Source organism: Saccopteryx leptura, chromosome 2 (assembly GCF_036850995.1).
Source record: "Saccopteryx leptura isolate mSacLep1 chromosome 2, mSacLep1_pri_phased_curated, whole genome shotgun sequence".
NCBI lineage: Eukaryota > Metazoa > Chordata > Mammalia > Chiroptera > Emballonuridae > Saccopteryx > Saccopteryx leptura.
Genome location: NC_089504.1, coordinates 275,040,345 through 275,058,737, shown reverse-complemented (window position 1 = coordinate 275,058,737; position 18,393 = coordinate 275,040,345). Strand labels below are relative to the sequence as shown.

At 35.0% G+C, this 18,393-nt stretch overlaps 1 protein-coding gene across 5 annotated transcripts in view; it reads left to right on the top strand.

The window, feature by feature from the left end:
- CD46 (CD46 molecule) overlaps positions 1-18,393 on the top strand; it is a 60,751-nt gene that overhangs the window by 30,662 nt on the left and 11,696 nt on the right. For 3 of the 5 annotated variants that reach the window (XM_066361840.1, XM_066361841.1, XM_066361845.1), the window contains exons 4-11: positions 3,732-3,817; positions 4,402-4,599; positions 11,440-11,622; positions 12,554-12,598; positions 12,708-12,752; positions 13,768-13,815; positions 15,490-15,525; positions 16,011-16,071. In XM_066361840.1, coding sequence (XP_066217937.1) covers positions 3,732-3,817; positions 4,402-4,599; positions 11,440-11,622; positions 12,554-12,598; positions 12,708-12,752; positions 13,768-13,815; positions 15,490-15,525; positions 16,011-16,071 — 702 coding nt within the window. Of the gene's footprint in view, positions 1-3,731; positions 3,818-4,401; positions 4,600-11,439; positions 11,623-12,553; positions 12,599-12,707; positions 12,753-13,767; positions 13,816-15,489; positions 15,526-16,010; positions 16,072-16,634; positions 16,674-18,393 lie in introns of all 5 variants that reach the window. The other 2 variants (XM_066361843.1, XM_066361844.1) reach the window with 2 other exon arrangements.

Sequence of the window (18,393 nt, the reverse complement as noted above, 5' to 3'; positions counted from 1 at the left end):
TGTGGCCAAACATAATTATGTTATTAATCATGGATTTATTATGTAATTTATTAATAAATTTAATTTTTATTAATTTGTGGCCTAAAATATGGTATTCTGGGAAGATGTCTCCTTTGCACCTCAGACTGTGTATTCTGTTGTTGGGTAGAGTGTTCTGAGATCTAGTTTGTTTATTATATTGTTGAAGTTCTTTGTTTTCTTATTTATCTTCTTTTTGTTCTATTCACTATTGTGAGATGGATATTGAAGTCTCCAACTATTATTGGAGAAATGCCAGTCTTATAGAAATGTGTATTTCCTCCAATTCTATTATTTTTTGTTTCATATATTATGAAGACCTGTGATTGGATACATAAATGTTAAAAATCATAATATATTCTTACAGTATTGAACTCTTATTAAAATATAATGCCCTTCTTGGTTCTTGTCATCTTTTTTTATTTTAAGTCTATTTTTGTATGTACTAGTGTAGCCACCCCTGCTTTCTTATGATCACTATATGCATGAAATATATTTTCCATTTTTTTACTTCTAACTCGTTCATGTTTTTTAATCCCAAGTGCATTTCAGTATATAGTTGGATCCTTTGTTTTTAACTATTCTGCCAATGTCTTTCTTTGGATTGGAGAATATAAATTTAAATTTTAATTTAATATTTTAAATTTAAAAGAATTACTGATAGAAAGGACTGTTTTCTGTGATTATGCTACTAGTTTTCTATGTGCCTCTTAGCTATTTTGTCCCTCCTTTCCTGTTTAGTAGATTTTCATGGTGAAATGCTAAAATTCCTTTTTATTTTTTTACGTTAGAGTCCATTCTGTAGGGGTTTTGTTTATTCTTATTATGCAGATTATATTTAAAATCCTACAGTTATAATACTCTAATTTATATTTATACCAAGTTAACTTCAATAAATTATAAAACCTGCACCTTTACAAACAACACTCTCCACCCCTTTTGGTTGTTCATGTCATCCTACCTCTACAATAATAACTGTAATACAAACTTCTACAGTAATGTATTTTCTTTTGAAAGATTAGTCTCTTAAGTCACATAGAAAACAAAAATTACAGGCACAAACAATTCTTCCAATAATAGTAGCTTTAATAATTAGCTGTGTATGTTTCTTGAGTGAAATGCTTATTTATCCACATGCTCTTACTTCCCTTAATTTACCCTTTTAGAACTTGGTCGAACAATTTTTGCAGACAAGGTCTAGTGGTAACAACTCTCCCAGCTTCTATTTCTGGGAAAATCTTACTACGTCCCTCACACTTGAGCCCAGTTTTGCTCGATTGAGGATTTTTGGTTGACAGGTTTTGTTTTATCACTTTGTGTCTATCTGTTCACTGCCCTGTGGCCTCCAAGAGTCTGAGAAATCTGCTGATAATCTTATTTAGGATCCCTTGTATATGATGATTCACTTTTTCACAGCTTTTAAAGTTTTGTCACTGGCATTTGAAAGTTTGATGATTTTGTTTCTTAATGTGGGTATCTGGAATTCATCTTACTTGGAGTCTGTTGAGATCTTTGAGTATTTATATCTATGTCTTTCATCACATTTGGGAATCTTTTAGCCATTATTTCTTCAGATATTCTCTCTTCCCCTTTCTCTGTCTTTGAGAGTCCCACAGTGCACGTTAGTCTGCTTACTGGTTTCTCACAGGTCCATCGGCTCTGTTCACTTTTCTTCAGTCTTTTTTCTTGGTGTTCTTCAGACTCAGTTTCCATTGTCCTTTCTTGAAGTTCACTGATTTTTTCTTCTGCCTGCTAAAAACTGCCTTTAATTTCAACTGTGAATTTTTCATTTAAGTTATTGTACTTTTCAAATCCAAAATTGCCTTCAGTTTCTTTGAGGTTTTCCGTCTCCCAGGTGATATTCACAATGTATTCATTCATTGTTTTCTTGACTTTCTACATTTCTTCCATTAATTCTTGGAGCATTGTAAAACCATTATTTTAAAATCTTTGTTAGTTGCTCTGCAATTGGGTCTTTTGCAGGGATAATTTCTGTTCATTTATTTTTTTCTTTGAAGGCACCGTACTTTTCTGTTTCTTTGTATGCCTTGTGATCTTTTTCTTGTACTGGACACTTGAGTCTATAATGGGGTAACTCTAGAAATAAAATTCTCCATCCCAGCACTTGTTATTTTCTCCATTTCTTCTTGGTGTTTTGATTGTTGTAGGGTCTGAGGATCAGCATGATATGTAAACTGAAGGTCTTCTCAGGTCTTTTCTTAGCTTTCCCCTGGGCATGTGCAGTCACCTAATATTCTCTACATATGTGTGTCCTAGTTGTCAGGCCTGACTCCTGAAGGGTAAAAAGCAAAAGTTGAAGGGAGGAACAAAGGACAGTGGTCTGTAAAAATCCAGGAATTCACTTCAGTTGGCAAGGAATAGGCTTGTAAGAGTGGGACATGTGTGACAATAATGGCTGCCCACTTCTTTGTGTGCTTTTCTGTGATGAGAAGCAGCAGTCCGTAATAAGAGTGCAGATCCCTGATATTTGTGAGGACAGAGTTCTTGATCCTTCCCTGGTTCCTGTAGGCTTTTCCTAAGTGGCCCCAGGAGCACACGCACAGCTGCCTGCTGTCGGAGTGTGATGAGTAACTGCCAGGGCACTAAGAGCTGAAAGTGACCGATATTAATACACTTTCCTGTCCAACTCTTCCCTTAGAAGTTGCAAGCCTTCAAGGGACTCCAGATTTCCAAAACAGTTACACTCTGTAAATTATAGCACTATAATTGTTGTCTGGGTGGGAAGCCAGATTCTTGGTGTTTCCTACCTTACCGTCATCCCTTACTCCTCTCCTAATACATTATCAGATAGAACCATGGAGTGAGCCTTGGGCGAAAAGTCAGCTGGAAGCAGCTATGGGCAATTTCATTGACTATGTTTTTACTTGATCAAGGAAACATACTTTGTTTAAAGTTAGAATCTGGTAGGGACTTTGGGAAATACCAAAAGGTTAAGACATACACTCTTTTCAAAGAACTTTCTGCCTTATTTATAAGCACAATATACACAGACAGATGTCAAAGCTAATAATGAGCAGTACCCCCCCCAAAAAAAATAGATGTATTTATGATCATTACAATGACAGTCCCCAGGAGGAGAGACTACTGTGAATTTGAATCATTAGAGATTTCATCAAGAAGGGATCTTTCTAAGCTACTGCTAGGAAGGTACCCTGATCTGAAGAATATTCATAAGACTTAAAACTTACCTAACACTTGCCATATTTCACATGCTAACTCATCTACTAGTCACAACAACCCCTCAAGGTGTATACTATTATAGATGAGGAGACTGAGAAAGAAACATTAAGGGACTTGCCCAACTCAAAATGACAAGGCAGCTGTGGAGGTGGGACTCAAATCTAGGCATAGAAGGTCTAGGGGCCTGATCACTCAGTAATTTTTCTGTCTGCGCAGAATGGCATGAACTAGGGCACAGAGTGAGCACTGATGTGCCAGCCGGAGATGGGAAAGAAGCCAGACTGGCGGGCATATATGTAGATAATTTGCTCTAGGTCAATGTATGCTTCAATGCAGAAACTCTTATTTTGTTAAATCATAGATTTAGTTAGTACTTTCATTATAGACTGTTTAAGAAACTTCTCCCTCAAACTGCTGTAGTGCAGAAAAACAACCAAATAAAAGTTTTTCTCTATTATTTGCATCATGTTAACTAGTAAAAAATAAAAACAGTAATCTTTTATCATATTTAGATTTTACTTAATTGGATCAGAAGTCCTATATTGTGAACTTTCTGGAGATACTTTGGAATGGAGTGGTGATCCCCCAATTTGTGAAAGTAAGTATATTCTGTCTCTATAGTATAGAGCAGCAGTTCTCAAATTCCTGGCCTTGGCTTGACTTAATGCTTTTAAATTTAAAAAGACCCACCATAGCGTCTCATTAGGAAGGCTATGGCTATTGCTGTTCCTTATACTGGAATTAGAACTGACAAATTTTAAAAATAATTATTTATTAATTCATTATTAAGAACAAAGCACAATACATATTAATGTTTGCATCATATGTTTTATGAAATTTATCAAAATTTTCCAAATAATGAGAATAGTGGCATTGTTTTACATCTTTGCAAATATCATCAGTATTTGGCTTAAAGGAAGAGCTCAGGTTTTGGGTTGTTGCGTTAACACACCATTTGTACCATCGGCAAATTTCATAATACATTCTTAAGGATGAAAATGGAAAACACAACACATTTTTTCATAGAAACTTTTTTCTAAATGGATATTGGATTATAATTACATTATAGAAATCGTATGTCAGTACAGTTTTTGAAGGTAGTTCATAGGATGTTACTAATGCTATCTTAATTTTTTACTTTTTCTTTTGCCTTTCCTGTTCTTTTTTTTTTTTCTTTTTAAGAAATTTTGTGTCAACCACCTAAAGAAATACCAGATGGAACATACACCAATAACGGCAAGGATACATATGAATATAATGAAGTAGTAACTTACAGTTGTAATCCTTCAAATGGACCAGATGAATTTTCACTTATTGGAGAGAGCACATTGATTTGTTCTGGGCCAGACAAATGGAGTAGTGACCCTCCTGAGTGTAAAGGTAGGTTTTTCTTTCTTTCTTTTTTTTATTTATTAATTATACAGAGGGGAGAGACAGAGTGAGAGACAGAGTATGAAAGGGGGGAGGAGCAGAAAGCATCAACTTCAACTCCCATATGTACCTTGACCAGACAAGTGCAGGGTTTTGAACCAGCGACCTCAGAATTCCAAGTCGACGCTTTATCCACTGCGCCACCACAGGTCAGGCGAAAGGTAGGTTTTTTATTTGTTTCTATATTTGTAAATAGTATCAAAATACTTTGTAAATACTTTACCAACAAGTAAACAAAACAGCAGTATGTGCTCGCTCACCCTGTTAAATTGGTTTCTAATTTTATTTTTAAAAAGCAAATGGAATCAAAACTAATTCTAGTTGTAGAATTCACCACATATGTTCTTGGCATTCTGATTTATACATTGTGAATTACTGTGTAAATGTGTGAGTTGGGGGGTTTCTTTGGTTTGTTTGTTTTTTTGTTTTTTTGGGTTTTTTACTTCAGAGTATCACAAATACTCAACCCACATTGGCTTAAAAATAACAGATCTGTTTTGTATTACAAGAAGTCTAAGAGTTCTGGCTAAAGAAAATGGTAGAATGAATTGTAAAAGACTAACCTCACCAATAAGATTAGTAAACTCTAGACGAAACATACAGACATACCTTAATTGCAGTTTGCTTTATTGTATTTCACGGGTGTTGTGTTTTTAAAAATTGAAGGGAAGACTCTCACCAGCAAAGATTATGCCTTGCTTTATTACGATGTTTATTTTATTGTTGTGGTTTGATGCCAAACCCGCTATATCTTTTTATGTTTAAGGCATAAGAGCATGACTTAGAACAGGGAGGCAGTGGGGGTTATTTGACTCTTGAAAGAAAGGAACCACTGAATAATTACAAATTAACTAACTGCTCTTGCCAACTGCAAATGGAATATTCTCTAATTACATATCCTAGGCATTAAGATAATTTTTAATAAATTTCAAAATATTTGAAGTCATTTGCAGTATATTATCTAATCAGAATGAAGTGAATGTAGAAATCAAAACAAAGATATATATAAAATCCCTACATACATGAAAATTATGCAAGACACTGCTGTCTAACCAATGAGACAAAGAAGACTTGAGCAAAATTAGAAAGTGCTTTGAATTGAATAAAAATGAAAATACAACATATTGTAGAATCAAAATTTGTGGGATACAGCAAAAGCATTGCTTAGTAGGTTATCAGTAGCATGAAATACCTATATTAGAAAAGGGGAGATACCTCAAATCAGTAATCTAAGCTTCCATTTTATGAACCTAAAAAAAGAAGAGCAAATTGTACTCCAAAGAAAGAAACAAACGGAAAGAATAAAGAGAAATCAATGAAATTGAGAAGAGAAAAAAGAATTAATGACACCAACATATAGTTCTTGGGGAAGAGCAATAAAATGTTTTAACATAACCAGTCTGACAAGAAAAAAAGAAAATGCAAGTTACCAATATTAAGAATGAAAAAGAGGACATCACTAAATATATCCTACAGATGTTTAAAGAATAATGAGACTAACACAAACAATTTATGTATATAAATTTGACAGCGTAAACCTTCTCATAAAGAGAACTGTTTTCCTTGGGGGAATTAACCAGACATTTCAGAAGTCAATTCAAGCAGCTCTACATGAACTCTTCAGAAGTGGGGCTACCTCTCACCTCATTTCATGAGGATTGCATTGCCCTGATACTAAAACAAGACAGAAACATTTCAAGAACATTAAAATCAATATACATAATGAACATAGAACCAAAAACTTCTTTAGTTATTAACAGGTTAAATCCTATAATGAATAAAAACAATACATTATAATCAAGTAGAATTAATTCTGTAAATACAAAGTTGATTTAAATTTAAAAATTAATCAGTATAATTTACTATATCAGGAGATATAAAGAAGAAAAACATGATCATCTTAAGGTAAAAATATGCATTTGACAGAAGTTATCATCCTTTTATTATAAAAGTTCTCGGCGATCTAAGAACAGAAGAGAACTATTTGCCCCTGATAAATGGCTTCTACAGAAAATCCCATAGCTAACATTTTACTTGGTAAATGACTGATATATTTCCCCCTAAGATAAGAATAAGACTAGAATGCCTATTCTCTTCATTCTTTTCAGCACTGTACTGGCAGTCCTGCCCAGAACAATAAGGCTAGAAGTAGAAATAGGTATACATGTTGAAGAGAAAAAATAAAGTAGACTGTATTCACTGTGACTTGTTGCCTATTTAGAAAATTCAGAAGACTTAAGTCTTAGCCAAATTGTAAACACAAGGTCAACTTACAGAAATCAATTGTATGTCTATACACTAGCAATAAATAATAAGAAATTGGAATTTTTTTACATAATTACAACAGCTCCAAGCTACATATAATATTTGAAAATAAATTTTATAACACATGTACAAGATTTGAATGGTAAAAATGACTAACTCCTTATAAAAGAAATCAGTAGTCCTTAATAAAGAGAAATTTGGTGGTGGATTGGAAAGCTGAATTGTAGTAAAGATACCAATTTTCTATAATCTACAATTTTGGCAGAATCCCACTAAAAGTCCCAGTAGAACTTCTGTAAATTGACAAACAGATTCTAAAATTTATAGGCAGAGACCAAAAAAAAGTATAATAGTTAAAATTTTGAAAAAATTAGGGGACTAATTCTACCTGGTGTCAACTCTTATTATAAAACATACTATAAATTGTACAGTACAGTGTGGAACAGAATAGAGTGCAGAACAGACCCTTTCAGTCGTGTCTGTTGATTTACCTCAGGCATATAAACAATTTAGTAGAAAAATGGTAAAAGTACAGGCACAATTTGATATCCATATGCCCCCCAAAAAAACCAAAACAACCACCTCAACCCATTTTAACACCATATGCATTTATTCAAAGCATTATAGACTTAAATATAAAAAGCTTAAAAAATAAGACTTTTACTGGAAAACAGAAAGTGTTTGTGACCTAGACAAAGATTTCTTAAATACAACCCTAAAAGCATGATCAGTTAAAGAAAAGGAAATTCCTGAAAGCTCAAAAATTATGCTCTTATAAACTTATAAGAAAAAAAGATGAGTCAAGGACTGGAAAAAAATATTTGCAAAGCAAAAATAAGTAGATAGATAGACATGTAAAGAACTCTCAAAACAAATAATAAGAAATCTCATTTTTAAAGAATGGGCAAAATATTTTAATAGAACTTTTCCACCAAAGAAGTTATATGAATGGCAAAAAAGTACATGAAAAGTTCCTCAGTAGCATTAGTAATCACAGAATAAAATTTAAAACCACATGGTATACAACTAAACACCTATTAGTATGGCTAAAACTAAACTTAAAAACCTAGTAAAACCACTACTCTCAAAAATGAGGAGTAATTAGAACTTTTACAAATTGCAAGTTAGAATGCAAAATGGTATGTCTACTTAAGAAAACATTTGGTGGTTTCTTATAAAGTTAAACATACACTTACTGTACAACTCAGCAAGCCAAGTAAATTAAATACATTCACATGAAACCCTATATGAGAATCCTCATAGTAGCCTTAGTTGTAATCACCCACATTAGAATTGGAAACAGCCACATATTTTTCAGTTGGTGAATGGCTGATAAACCACCATACGTGTATATAATGGGATAATACTCTCCAATTTAAAAAGAATGAGCTTCTAATCTTGCAAAGCCAGGAATGAATCTCAAATGCATTATGCTAAGTGAAATAAGCTGTGCTCAGAGGCTGTGATCCCATTATGACATTCTAGAAAAGGAAGACTACAGTGATAGAAAACAGATCTTTCTGGCTGGTTGAGGAAGGTGGTTGGGGGGGCTCTGGGTGGGGAGTGTTGATTAGGAAGTGGCTTGAGGAAACCTTGGAGGTAATGAAATGTTTCTATGTCTCTATTGAAGTGGTAATTACATGGTTAGTATTCGCATTGATTAAACCATTCAGCTGTACACTAAAAGGTTGAGTTTTATGTATATAAATTATATCTAGTAACTCTAACTTACAGAAATCTTTACTGTGATTTTAGGATAATATTTTTTAACCACTGGTCATCCACCAGAAATTTTGTGCTGGTCTGCGTAAGAGTTAACCACCTTGATGTTGTATGAAGATTATAGACCCAGTGATCTTAGTCAGATTCACTTATGCCCATGGTAATTTCTGCGTTAGTGGTCCCTGAAATAATTTTGTTTTCACCAGTCGCCAAGTGTAAAAAGGTTGAAAACCACTGCTTTAGCACACAGATCAGTGAACCCAAAGTGGGGACAATAGAAACCAACCAACCAATTTGAAAGAAATATTTTTTTAAAAGAGAAAGACATACAAGAATAGCAAGCAGTCAAATAGGCATATTAATAGAGTTTCAGAAAGAGAGGAGAAACAACAGTATAAGCAATTATTTGAATAAATATTAGCCAAAAATTATCCACATTTGATCTAAAACCACCACCTCACAAATCCAGGAAATTCAGTGACCCTAGCAGGATAAATTTAAAAAATTTACCAAGAAACTCCTGCTAAAGTAAACATATCATGGTAAAGCTTCTGAAAACAAAAAAGGTAAAGCCGCCAATGGGAGGGGGGTAGAAAATTACCCCATGTCTTTAAGTAGGAATGACAGCTGACTTCACTTATGGAACTGTGGAGACTAGACAACAATAACATCTACTAAAACTCTGAAAGAAAACGGGAAACCTAGAAATCTCTGTCAAGAAGACATACTTTATTTAAAAACTTTTTATTTACAGTTGACAATATTATATTAGTTTCAGGTGTACTACATAGTGGTTTGACATTTATATAACTTACAAAGTGATTCCCACCCAATAATTCTTGCACCCATTCACCTGGTACCATACGCAGTTATTCTAGTATTACTAACTTTATTCTCTAGGCTGTGTTTTATATCCCCGTGACTATTTAGTAACTGCTGATTTGTACTTCTAATCCCTTCACCTTTCAAGGAGAAATCTTTTAAAACTGAAGGTGAACTAAATAAAAACATTTTCAGAAAAACAAAAGCTAAGAGACTTGTCACTGCCCTACCTGAACTATAACAATTGCTAAATGAAGTTCTTCAGGCTGAAGGGAAATGATACAGGATGGAAATTCAGATCCCCACGCAGGGAGGAAGAGCACTCTCCTGGTTTAAAACACTGTGCATTGTGGGCCCTTCTTTGTCTGTTGCTCAGATTTAACCTCCTAAGATGTTCTCTAATACTTAGTGCCAGCCAGTGTGTTTTGTCTTTTTCCAAATCTGCCAAACCCATTATTGGATCCTGAAATCAATCTAGAACAGTGATAGTCAATCTGGCCCCTACCGTCCACTAGTGGGCGTTCCAGTTTTCATGGTGGGCGGTAGCGGAGCAACCAAAGTACAAATAAAAAGATAGATTTAACTAGAGTAAGTTGTTTTATAAAGATTTATTCTGCCAAACTTAGCGAAAATTTGACATAAAGTATTTGGTAAGTAATTATTATTATATGCCTTAACTTGCTGTAACTCTGCTTTATAAATTTTATAAAGTAAAGTTACTTCCCTACTTTATAAATCACCATTACTGTGGAACCAGTGGGCAGTTAGAGAATTTTACTACTAACAGAGATACAGAAGTGGGCGGTAGGTATAAAAAGGTTGACTACCCCTGGTCTAGAAGATCATGACCCACGTTTTACTTCTTGAAAAGCAGAGTAGAATGGGAAGTACACAGTACGCTGGTGTGAAGTTTTAAGTATTAACTTTTAACTTTATCTTAGGCCTATGGGATTATATACTGATTTACAATAGAAAATGGGGGGGGGGGGTGCTTTGTTGTTTGTTTGTTTTTTTGATTCCTGAGTTAGAGTAAAAACTGTCTGGAAAACAGCCCTGACGGCACTGCCCTTTCTTTTTCTTGCCATCCCAGTTCTCGCGTGTTGCTAGTACCGGAGAACTTTCTCTGCATATCTTTGTATGGCTGGCTTCTTTCGAACTATTTACATTTGAGCTCAAGTATTTTTTTTTTTATCACAAGAGTCTCTCCTGCCTTTCTACAAAAGTAGGGTACTATAATCAGTGTCAGCATAAAATTTTAACAAATCCCTAGAGCTAAAGAGTATCCAAAGGTTGTGTTTGAATTTACAGGAGATAGTATCTGGTAGGCAGATCTTTTTCAAAACTTGTCAGTAAGAGAAAAAAAAAATGTAGGAAAGCCAACAAACTATAATGATAGTCTGGTGGGAAAAGTCTAGGTGGGAAAAGATTACTTGATTTTGTGAAATCCGTTTAATTGGAATTAAATGCACAAAGTCTTTTTTTTTTTTTTTTTTTCTGAAGCTGGAAATGGGGAGAGACAGTCAGGCTCCCGCATGCGCCTGACCGGGATCCACCCGGCACGCCCACCAGGGGCAACGCTCTGCCCCTCTGGGGCATCGCTCTGCTGCGACCAGAGCCATTCCAGCGCCTGGGGCAGAGGCCAAGGAGCCATCCCCAGCGCCCGGGCCATCTCCGCTCCAATGGAGCCTTGGCTGCGAGAGAGGAAGAGAGAGACAGAGAGGAAGGGGGGGGGGGTGGAGAAGCAAATGGGTGCTTCTCCTATGTGCCCTGGCCGGGAATCGAACCCGGGTCCCCCGCACGCCAAGCCAACACTCTACCACTGAGCCAACCGGCCAGGGCCCAAAGTCTTTTTTTTTTTTAAGTTAACATCCTGCCTTCCGTTCCTTGTCTCTATTCCAGGGGAAATTACTATTTTTCACTAGATTCCTTTCCTATGTTAAAGAAGCTTTGCATTAATTCTGGAATTTCTCTGCTTTTCAGTGGTCAAATGTCCGTATCCAGTAGTCAAGAATGGAAGACCCACGTCAGGAATTGGATCAAAATTTTACTACAAAGCGAGGGTTACATTTGAATGCCTGCAGGGATTTCTCCTTGAAGGCAGCAGAACTGTTGTGTGTGGAGCTAACAGTACTTGGGAGCCTGGGCTGCCAAAGTGTACTAAAGGTACAGAGGATGTCTTTTTCTTTCTTTTTTGTTTAGATTTTATTTCTTTGATATTATGTATCAATGATACGGATTAATTGAAATGAAGCAGTTTTAGCCTTTATGTCTTAACAAAACACGTGAAAGAATTCTGCTTTTGTTTCGTATATTTTCATAGGATTAGCACATTATAAACATCACACAGGTGTATAAATTTTTCTTCGGCTTTTTTTATGTGTAAAATTGGATAGCATGGCCCTGGCCGGTTGGCTCAGTGGTAGAGCATCGGCCTGGTGTGCAGGAGTTCCGGATTCAATTCCCAGCCAGGGCACACAGGAGAAGTACCCATCTGCTTCTCCACCCCTCCCCTTCTCCTTCCTCTCTGTCTCTCTCTTCCTCTCCCGCAGCCAAGGCTCCATTGGAGCAAAGTTGGCCCGGGCGCTGAGGATGGCTCTATGGCAGTGGTTCTCAACCTTTCTAATGCTGTGACCCCGCAATACAGTTCCTCATGTTGCAGTGACCCCAAACCAAAAAATAATTTTGGTGGCTACTTCATATAAATACCTGATATGCATTATGTATTCTCATTGCTTTAGACGACCCCCGTGTTTTGGTCGTTCGACCCCCGCCGGGATCGCGACCCACTGGTTGAGAACCGCTGCTCTATGGCCTCTGCCTCAGGTGCTAGAATGGCTCTGGTTGCAACAGACTGACGCCCCAGATGGGCAGAGCATCGCCCCCTGGTGGGCATGCTGGGTGGACTGCCTTCTGGTTTCCAACTTCAGAAAAATACAAAAAAACCCCAAAAAAACTGGATAGCGGCCATTTTTAAGAAAATTGAAGCATGAGTATTTTCTTCTAAATAAGTCAAGTATTAAAGGCATAATTCATATCAGTGAAAAGGCAGTAATTCCTAAGTGATTAATGCAGTCGACATTATTTTGTTTTCCAGAGTTGACTCCTCCTCCCAGTACCAAACCTCCGATTTTGAGTACAGGTTTAGTAATATCCTACTTATATTTTTCAAAACTCTTTCAAATTCTTAGTGCAGATGCCAGTGATAACTCCCAAATATTTGATCCAATCTGCATTGTTTTCTTTTCCAGTGTCGACTCCTCCCAGCACAAAACCTCCAATTTCCAGTGTCCCAGGTTTAGTAACTTCCTACTTATATTTTTCAAAATACTTTAAGTTGCTGGTGATTTTTTTAAAGTCGCTTTGATTCCTGGCTGTTTTTTCAAAATCCTTTAAATATCTGATGATTTATACTCAGTTCATCATTTTTAGTAATGAAAGAAGGAAGAACATATTTATAGCCATCCTAGTTGTTATACTTAGTGATTCTAAAATTATTTTCCATAGCCCTCAGAAGGAAGTAAATTGCTGTGCTAACTTGGCAAGTGATGTAAACATTAAGTGTGTGTGTGTGTGTGTGTGTGTGTATTAATTTTTAAGTGTTTTTTAATACATATGTTTTTATGTCACCAACTTGGCTATTTTATTTTTTTTAAATGACCTGTTGACACCTTTACAGGTTATCTTTGTGATCCAGGATGATGTTTTATTTCCTGGACTGCAACCAGTTTCATTCTTTTTATGTACTACCTTTTAAACTGGGAAATTTCTGCTGTCCTAGAACAAGACCTGTATTTCTACTGCTCCCACCTCTCCCCTCTGCTCTGCCTAAGACTTGGGAAATTATTTTAATATGGTGGAAGGAACTGTCTTTCTGATTTCAGTGCTGCTATCTCTGGCTTCTCTTTGGTTTCAGCAGAAACAAGAGACAAGAGCAATAGAGGGAGTATTAGCCTGGGCTGACCTCACTCAGGGCCCTAATTTGGTTCTGCTTACTCATGTAACATCATTTCTGTGGGCTTTACTTTCCCATTGTTTAATAAGGGTGTTGAACTCAAATGTTAATCATTGGCTTCTAATTTGCACGTATATTTTCTGTTGTCCTAATACTTTAAAAGATTGAGGGGGATTGTGCATGTTACCATGGTAATTAGAACACCTTTCTATAATTCCTGTATACCTGGTAGCTTAGTTGAGTGCTATGCGGTTTCATATTAATGACTAATTAACCTTTAACCTTTTCAAAAAATAAAAATTATATCCATATCATATTGATAAGGCTGGTAAATGGAATCAAATTTATATTTCCAGGTGTCCCGCCTATTCAGCCCACCGAGCCTCCAGTTTCAAGTTCTCCAGGTTCAAAAACTTTTTATCCTATTTGTATTGTTAAGAAGTTTATAGCACAATGGGTAGAAAATGATGTCATATATTAATTTGCATTTGTTTAATTATCAATGAATGAGCTTTTTGGTTTACACATATCTTCATTTTTGTTGTTCATTTGTCTATTAAGTTTCCGAATTAGTTGTGTTTATTTGTCAGAATTCATAAATTAACCCTCTGGGTAGTACGAACGTTCATGTACGTCCTTGTGCCTTCTGACCATCCAGAGTACAATTTATTTTAAAAACGTGTAAAGCAACATTTAAAAAAGGCAAATGTATGTTCTTCTTGTTTCCATAAATTGGTTATCAAACAAACATGATTTTAAGTTAATAAAACTGTAACTGGAACTAATTTCATTTTTTTGAAAAAAAGAAAACCTCACTCCTGAGGTGCCTCAAATCAGGATTCCTTGTAAATTAGGTAACTTTCTCAAATGCCATGTTTTTAGGTAAGTTAAAATTTATAGAATATAACTTGCTTCCATGTGATAGTATTATTTTGTATTGTTAATTGGTAGGTAAGTTTTCTTCCTATTCATGCCTTGTATGTATAAGTCTTAAAGTACTATAAATTGGGTTCATTTTTATTTACTTATTTTCAGAATAGGCTGGTGTGGCACATTTTACGTAGGATTACATAGTTCGCATATTATATATTCAAGAAAATGATAAAGTATAGTTGTATCATTTAAATGAAATATAAAGGTTTCTTGGTGAATAAATGAAGAGAAATATGTATAACTTTTCATTACATTAAACTAGAGTAGTAAAGTTAATCATTTTATAAAATGCACCTTAGGCTTGTTATATTTTCCCTTTGAACACTGTGGTCAAACTATCATTGTGCCAGTAAATCCAAAGCCATCTTAAGATGTTAAACACTTGATAATTTTTTATGAAATGAAAAGAGCAAAGGTAAACATGACATTGTATGTTTTGACATATAGAAATTTAATAAAAGTAATGGCAGTTTAAATGCACAGGGAGTACTGACCAACATTTAGGAAGATTAAGATTTAGTAGTATTATTTTATTGCTCTCTGGATGGTCAGAAAATGCACGTTTAAGTTTCTAAGCATAAGTTTTAATTATGTGCCCTGGTATATTTTTTACATTCTTAGAATCTCTATGATATGTCTTAATATGGGATGGGAGGGCATGAGGAAGGATTGATGATAAAATAACATACAGTATGGTTTGTGAAGATTCTGCAAATTACATTTGCTTAATAGATTAATAGAACGTTCCACATATACCCACTGTTGGTAAAGGAATATAAATTAATTTTGTAATAAAATTATAAGAAATGAGAGACTGAATACTGAATAAATTAACTATAATGGGATAATACATTTTAAAAATTATTTTCCACTAAGCTAGTGAATTCTAATTGTTTAATAACCTTTACTAAATAACCTGGTGTGATAGCTACAGCACAAAACAATGTTGGACTCTAAGCCTGAAATCAGATGAGAAGGGTTCTGTGATCAAAATCAGCTGGATGCACTAGCAGTCACACAAAACTAGATTGATAAACCTTTCTTTGCTGTAGTTTATAGATGATCTGATCAAAATGAAAATGTATTTACTATCTGGGACCCACATGTGCTCAGTTATCTTCACACTGGCTTTGTTTCTTTCTCAGACTCAGGAACCATCATTGGGATTGTTGTCGGTGTCTGTAAGTATCCCAACTTGGGTGTCACTTAAATCAAAGTATTACTGTGAGGAAGTGCATTATTTGTTTAATGGTTTTTCAATTTCTACAGTTTTTATAGCTAAGTAAACCAATTTAGAAACAACTGATCTTTTCATGTGTTTATGATTATGTATTCATTTATATTCTATATGTATACCTGGTAACAAATCTTAAATAATACATGTTTTTTCAAGATGATTAGTCATATGAGTTTGCATCCCAAATATACTGTGGGTAATTTTCTAAATCAAGCCAGGACTCTTCTCTGACTTACTGTGGACTATTTAAGTGATCCAGGGAATTGCATTTAGATGGTGAAGTGTCCAGATGGAATATAAATGTATATATGCTTAAATAAAATAGCATTGCTGGCCACTGAAATGTAACCAACATTAATTTCTTCTGCTAGATTTTGAATCTTGGTAATTAGTTTTCAGTCACACTTCATTTGTTTTTTTTTATTGTAGGTTGTGGCGTTGCATTAATTTGTGCTGGTGTCTTCCTTTACTGTCACAAGAAGAAGAAAGGGTAAATTAAAGCGCGTTTCTTGAGTGTATTGCTGCTTTTCACTCTTTACGTAGTTTTGTGCAGCTTTGTTTGCACTCTGTGTTGCATGCATTCTTTTCAACATGCCTGCATGATTGTGCCATCAAATTGCATTTCCTTACTAAAATATTTACAGCTACTTTTACTATCATTGTAACAAGAAATCTGTGTGGAGCTGCCTAAGCTATTATGAGTCTAAGAAAAATTTCTGGGATTTGAGGTGTAAGTTCTACAACAAATCATGGACCATGATGGGGCCTTTCCTACCTTAGGTATACCCTACGTTCTAAATTGGGCTGGTAGCCAGGCTTAAATTTAAAATTGATCACTGGAAATTTTGGCAGATATATTCATTGGAAGTTTTTGATGAAAATTTTTATTTTTCTTTATTACTTAAGTAGTTACAAAGTTATATAATAGATGTCTTCAGTCAAATACCCAATTTGATTTTTTTTTTAATTTAGAGTTGTTATTTGTACAAGTTAAACTGGGGAATTAAAAGCAACACTATTTGATTTCCCTCTTATGTTCTCTTAATTTACTAGGTTGAAGTAAAACTGATGGGGTTAAACTTGCTGAGAGGGGTAAGATTCACAAGGCACCTCATTTATCTGTCTTATTTTATATATAAAATTTTTTAAAGGTGGGAAACTTAGAAAAGAATATACAAATTCTTCTAAGGTCATAGGATTTTTAAACATCAAACTTAAATTCTAGTGAAATAATTTATAATTTAAAGAAAGAGATAAATCCTAGAACATAGACCAAGATCACATGCTTTGAAAATTCTAATTTTCAGTTTTTTGTTCTTCCTGATTACTTTGCAAATAGTATGGAAATCAAACCAGTAATATTAAGACTTTTGATATTCATAGTTTTATGATATATTTTTCTCTGACAATCATTAGGGTTGGGCTATGTAGTAAAATTATATTCTACTTGTACTCATAAAGAGTTCATACTTCTATATTATTGTTCTTTTTAATATAATCACAATGCCTTCATTTGAATCTTAATCATATTTATAGAACACATGCTATACATATGCAATTTTTTTTTCAGTAGATTTTTATTTAATTACATACACATATCAGTCTGTATAGGAAATACCATCAGTGGAGTAGTTTTACAATTCCCAATGGTTTGAATAGAAACAACATCTAAAGAAAGCAAAATAATATAGCTTTGTGTCCCTTTTTATAAAACATTAGTGCATCAAAATACTTAAATTTGAATCAAACACTCTAGCTACCAGTTAAGCAGTACAGCAGGTTTCGTACCGTTACTGATCTGATATTCCATTTCTAATGAGCTCCAAGTGATGATGTGCTGGGCCTGGACTGTGTTTGAGTAACCATGGTGAGAAATATTACTGATGTCCCAATATATTTGAAATTTAAAGAAATACAATAAAGTTTATAGGTAAACATTTTTTTCTGTTTAAAATAATTGGATTTTTAAAGACTTCATCTATGCATATGCTCTAAAAAGTATGGCAGGTAATGCTTAGCTTCACCTTGCTTTCCTTTTTTAAAAGTAAATATATTTTATTCTTTGCACTGTTTCATGTTCATAGTCTTTGCGCTCTGCCCCCTTCCTGCAAGGTGGCTGCTTTTGCCTTAGAGACTCTTTTATAAAACTATAAAATAAGTATAATTTCTTCTGTATTTGTAGGGGTAACTCTGGGAGTGGGACACTGTGCAGAGATAATCCCAAATTACCATTAAAACTTGGCACAAAATGGATTTGATGTAAACTTGAATTTATGGTGATTTCGGAACACAGTTGCCCTTCTATAGAATTCATACCATAGTACAAAAGAGTAAGGAGGTCCAGGAAATCTTTGATGTAGGTAGACACTACCCTCCTATCCCCCCACAACCACATCAAAATATGTACCTCTAGTTACTCCTGATAGGCATCTGAGGGCTGATTGAACAGCTTCTGAAGAACAAACAAGAAGGGCCCAAATAGAGAAATCTTGGAAACCCCAGGAACACTCTGAGATCTGTGGGAACTCTTTCAGATAGGAGGTGCCTATAAACTCCACTGTATATGTTCCCCTCCACCTAAGACAAGTGGGAGCTCTATCTGGGTGCTTTGGCCTACCTGCAAGATCGCTGCAGTGCGTTCCCAACTACACTCCCTGTAGCTCATTTTGGGTCCAAATGAAATGAGCAAGCAGGATGAACAAGGCGTCCCTTACCAGAGCTCCTCTAGCCTGACAATCGAGAAAACTGGAAAAACACAAATATGTGAAGACTAAACCACATGCTTCTAAACAACCAGTGAAGTAAAGGGGAA